This window comes from Trypanosoma conorhini (genome assembly GCF_003719485.1).
Source record: "Trypanosoma conorhini strain 025E chromosome Unknown Tco_14.4_contig_00866, whole genome shotgun sequence".
Classification (NCBI taxonomy): Eukaryota; Euglenozoa; class Kinetoplastea; order Trypanosomatida; family Trypanosomatidae; genus Trypanosoma; species Trypanosoma conorhini.
In genome coordinates this window covers 877-4,775 of record NW_021704956.1, presented here as the reverse complement: position 1 = coordinate 4,775, position 3,899 = coordinate 877, and the positions used below count along the sequence as shown (strand labels likewise).

At 61.0% G+C, this 3,899-nt stretch overlaps 3 protein-coding genes across 3 annotated transcripts in view, besides 1 other annotated feature; 2 read left to right on the top strand and 1 right to left on the bottom strand.

Annotated features, from left to right (window-relative positions):
• Window positions 1–140, bottom strand: part of Tco025E_08758 (uncharacterized protein) — a gene marked incomplete at both ends in the record, with an annotated part of 609 nt that extends 469 nt beyond the window's left edge. The window contains one exon of the mRNA XM_029375601.1: window positions 1–140. This exon is cut by the window's left edge and continues 469 nt beyond it. Coding sequence (XP_029224292.1) covers window positions 1–140 — 140 coding nt within the window.
• A 21-nt stretch (window positions 141–161) lies between these two features.
• Window positions 162–608, top strand: Tco025E_08757 (uncharacterized protein; the record flags this gene model as incomplete). The annotated part of the gene is made up of 1 exon (XM_029375600.1): window positions 162–608. The coding sequence occupies one exon, from the start codon at window positions 162–164 to the stop codon at window positions 606–608; it is 447 nt and encodes a 148-aa protein (XP_029224291.1).
• A 249-nt stretch (window positions 609–857) lies between these two features.
• Window positions 858–881: a microsatellite.
• Window positions 882–1,039: 158 nt separating this feature from the next.
• Tco025E_08756 (retrotransposon hot spot (RHS) protein) lies at window positions 1,040–3,505 on the top strand (the record flags this gene model as incomplete). Its single annotated transcript, XM_029375599.1, has 1 exon — window positions 1,040–3,505. One exon carries the CDS (start codon window positions 1,040–1,042, stop codon window positions 3,503–3,505), a length of 2,466 nt encoding a protein of 821 aa, XP_029224290.1.
• Between the last annotated feature and the right edge of the window lie 394 nt (window positions 3,506–3,899).

Genomic DNA, 3,899 nt, shown 5'->3' with positions numbered 1-3,899 from the left:
GACGCGCCGGCAGCCCACGACGACGGCCCTTTTTTTGTTATCCGCTGCGGCAGCGCGGGCGCCCGCTGCAGCGCGAGGGAGTGGGCGGGGTGCCTGTGCGGCGCGTGCATCTCATCGCGAGTGTGCGGGGCACCGTCCATCGCGGCCTGCGGTGCGGCACGATGCCGGCCGGTGAGGGCAGAGCAGCGGCCTGGGCGGCGCTGCCTCTGCGTGCCGTGCTGGGTGTGCGTTGCGCCTCACTCCCTCCGCTTCCTTGCGGGCGCAGGGCGCTGCGTGTGTGTGGGTGTATTGCCTTCCGGCGCGGCGCCGTCAGCTGCAGCGACGCGGGAGGGAGCGAAGGGCCCCCTCTTGTCTGCCGCTTTCGCCTTCGCCTTCGCCGGCTGCGCCCCGTGCGGCCGCGTCGCGTGGCAAAACGTCCCCTCGCGGAGTTCACTTGCTGGGCGCTCTGTGTGTTTGCGTCGTGGCGGGCACTGCGGCGGCGCCCCTCCTCCTTCTTCTCCTCCTCCTTGCGGGTAAGCAGCCGCCTGGTGTCCTCTGCCCCCTCCCGCCTCAGCGGATGGCGGCACAACATGCCACCGCAGCGAGGCGGTGTCAGTTCCCCACCGTGAGTGGGTGGTAGCTGCACACACACGCACACGGGTGTGTGGCGGTGCGAATGGCGAGTGCAGTGCGATGGGAGCGAAGGAGAAGCACCCTCGCCGTTGTCGTGTGCCCCGCAGTTCACACGCGCCCCTTTTGCGGGGAGGAGCAAAAGTCGTCGTGGGCGTGTAGCGGGGCCGCACGATGTGTTGCGGGGGTTCATTTGGCTGCGCCGGCAGGGGGGCGGTGTGCGGTGAGTGCGGGTGTGGGCGGTGGCCCTCTCTCTCTCTCTCTCTCTCCCTTGCTGAATGTGGCTGCGTGGGGGTCGTGTTGGTGACTATTTTTTTTTGCTTTTTTCTCTCCCTCTCACTCTGCTTTTGGCTGGTGGTTGGTGTTCGGCTGAAGCTCAAGCCAACAACAACTAACGAAGAGAAAAAACAAAACAAAAACAAAGAAAAGAATGTCTGGAAGAAGCGAAGAAACTTACGCTGCTGCGGAGAGTCCCGCCACTAATGTGCCGCGGGGGCAGCCGCGGGCGAGGTCGGGGCCAAGCGGCGGTTCAGCTCAACCCGCAGCACTGCGCATAAGGCAGGAGGGAGCGCAGCAGAGGCCAAGGTGGACCCTCATCAGTACGGTGGAGGACGTCCTGCTGTTTGGGGGAGAAGGGCCAATCGGTGAAATCAAACTGAACGATTTCCTCCGCAGGGAATTGGGCGGCAGGGGAGTCGTGGAGGCCAACGAGAATGTCTCTCTTGAGAGTTGTGTTGCGCAACCCGAGACATTTATCGCAAATGAGAATGATCTGTGCCTGATACTGGCGTCGCCGTCCTACACGGCTATAAAGGAAGCAATTGAAGATGCACGCAGGCTTGTGGAGCACGAGGTGGAAACTCTTCAGCGCTGGAGGGAATTTGCGCAGAAGAATATTGTTTCTCCTGTTGGACGGGCAAAGCTCGACGCAGCGCTTGACGCGGCGGTGGAGGAGGAAGCGAGGCAGAGGCGGGAAAGGTTGGAGAAACTGCCTTGGGAAGAGAGGGTGTACCGGTCGGTGCACGAGGCGAAGTGGGGCTACGTGGAGTCGGGCCACGCTACGGAGCCGCTGGGGATGAAGGTGGTGGGGGCCAACTCCAGCGAGCCGGAGAAAATGTGGAGTGCGGGTGAGGTGAACGTCATACCTCGTCCCGAAGAGGGCGACGAGATTGAGGAGGCCCGTGGAGCGCGGCTGGAGCTTCTGGTGCTCACGTCCGAGAGCGGGTGGCCGTACGGAGATTTTGCACGGGATTTCAAGGACGTATTTGTGCGCAAGGAGGTGCTGCGTGTGTGGAACGTCCTCAAAGAAGATATCGACGGCTGGCCCACCCGCGACGAGGAAATGTTCGGGAAGCGGGCGTACGTTGTGGTTGGAACGCCCAGCGTTGGCAAGTCGCTGGCGGTGGGGTCCTTCGTGCTGCGCCAGCTCCTGCACTACGACGCCGCGAAGGTAGCGGTGGTGGCCTACTTTGTCGACGGGTGTGTGTACTTTTTTCACAAAACGGGGCACAATGCAGGGACCGTGGTGGAATATACAAGCACTGAGCAGGGTGTGTGGGCTATGGATAGTTTGGCTGGAAGGCACGTTCCGGGTTACTTCATTTTTGATATGGCTAAGAACCACCAACTTGGGGGGCACATGTCTCCTGGGCGCTGGGGTGGAGTTGTGTTGAGTTTGCCTGATATCAAATACTATGATTGGTTGTGTGACAAGCACGGTGCAGGTACCATTTTTGTCAACAGCTACACTGCACGAGAGCTGAAGGCGCTTTTTGCGTGGCGGGAGCGCAAGTCGCTGCGCGACCTGCACGGAGGCGAGGAAAGACGAAAAACGGCGCTGGAGGAGAGTTGGAGGGCGGTGCAGCAACGCATTGATGAGGTTGGGCCGCTCCCTCGCTATGTTTTCGACGCGAAGGCTTCCAGAGAGCGCTGGGCTGTAGTCGTGGCTGCGCTGTCCAGTAATTCCGACGTGGACATGAATTACTACGCAGGGCTTTTGTTTGGCAGGGCCAACTGGCACGAAGACGGGACTACGGACAAACTGACCAAGCAGGTGCGTGTGCTGTGGGAGGGCACGTACGTGCGGGAAAGATTCGAATTTTTGCCCGTTTCACTTGAGGTCGAAAGAGAATTGCGGCGAATGGTGATAACGGAGAACCTTCAGATGTCTCGCTTGCTGTCCGCCCTGGGAACGTGCAGCATAAATGCCGCTGCCGATCTCGAACGCTGGGGCTGTTTGGTGTTTCTGGTCGGCGGCGTCGTCGAGGCGGTTGCCCGCAAGATGACGTACCTTCCCCGCACTGCGGAGGGAGAGCCGCGGCCCAGCGTGTTGGCGGATGGACACGCAGCGGGCCGCTTTCCAAGCAGGCCCCGTTTGTTCGAGTACACGACGGGAGGGGCTCGCGAAGCGGAAATACAGCAGGTTGAACTTGAACCCGGGGTTCTGTTTCTCCCCGACACACGCCGTTTCCCCGTGCTGGATGCGTTCTACGTGGCCGGGGTGCAGCCAAGGGCGCCTCCAGCGGGCCGCAGGCGGGCCCGCGACACTCCCACCGGTGAACAGAGCAGTGCGGGGAAGACGATGACGTTGGTCGGGCTGCAGGTGAGAAAGCAAGATGCCCACCACACCACCGCCAGTGAGATGGCTTCATTTATGGAATACATGAGGAGCAACTTCAATAACTGGGAGGTGCTGAAGGAAGCGATGGCGTGGGAGATCATTTACATCCGGCACGCTGCGAGCACGCTGATGACGACAAGGCAGCAATGCACTTTCACGGGACAACGTTCGCTGGATCCTCAAGCTCCCGAGAACTTCTGGGAGAGAAAGGTGGAGCAGTACCAGGTGCAACTTGACGCGGAGATTGCCGACAAGCTTGCTGGTTGCCGCCGATAAATGCCGCTTCGTGTAGGCGGCGGGGTTGTGGGGCGTGCGGTTAATAGTCCGCCGTGACTGTGCGCCGAGTTGCGGGGGCGAGGGCTTCTCGTGCTTCAAGCCATCCGTTCAGCGCGTTTCTGCCTTTCTTAGGGATCGCAAGGGGGTGGCATGGCCGGGAGTGAGGGGAAAGACGAGTATATTTTTTTTTTCATGTGTCTGTGTGCTTCCCCGTCACCATTGAACGGCGCACAACTGACATGACTGCGGTTGGCGCAGTGGGGAGAGTGGCGGCGTTGTGGGCGGGGGACTTCGCAGACAGAAGCCCGCGGGAGGCACGTGCCCCCAGGCGGCGCCAAGCAGATGAGGGATAGTTTTCTGCGGCTCCCCTGTTTCTTTGCCGATGGCTTTTAGT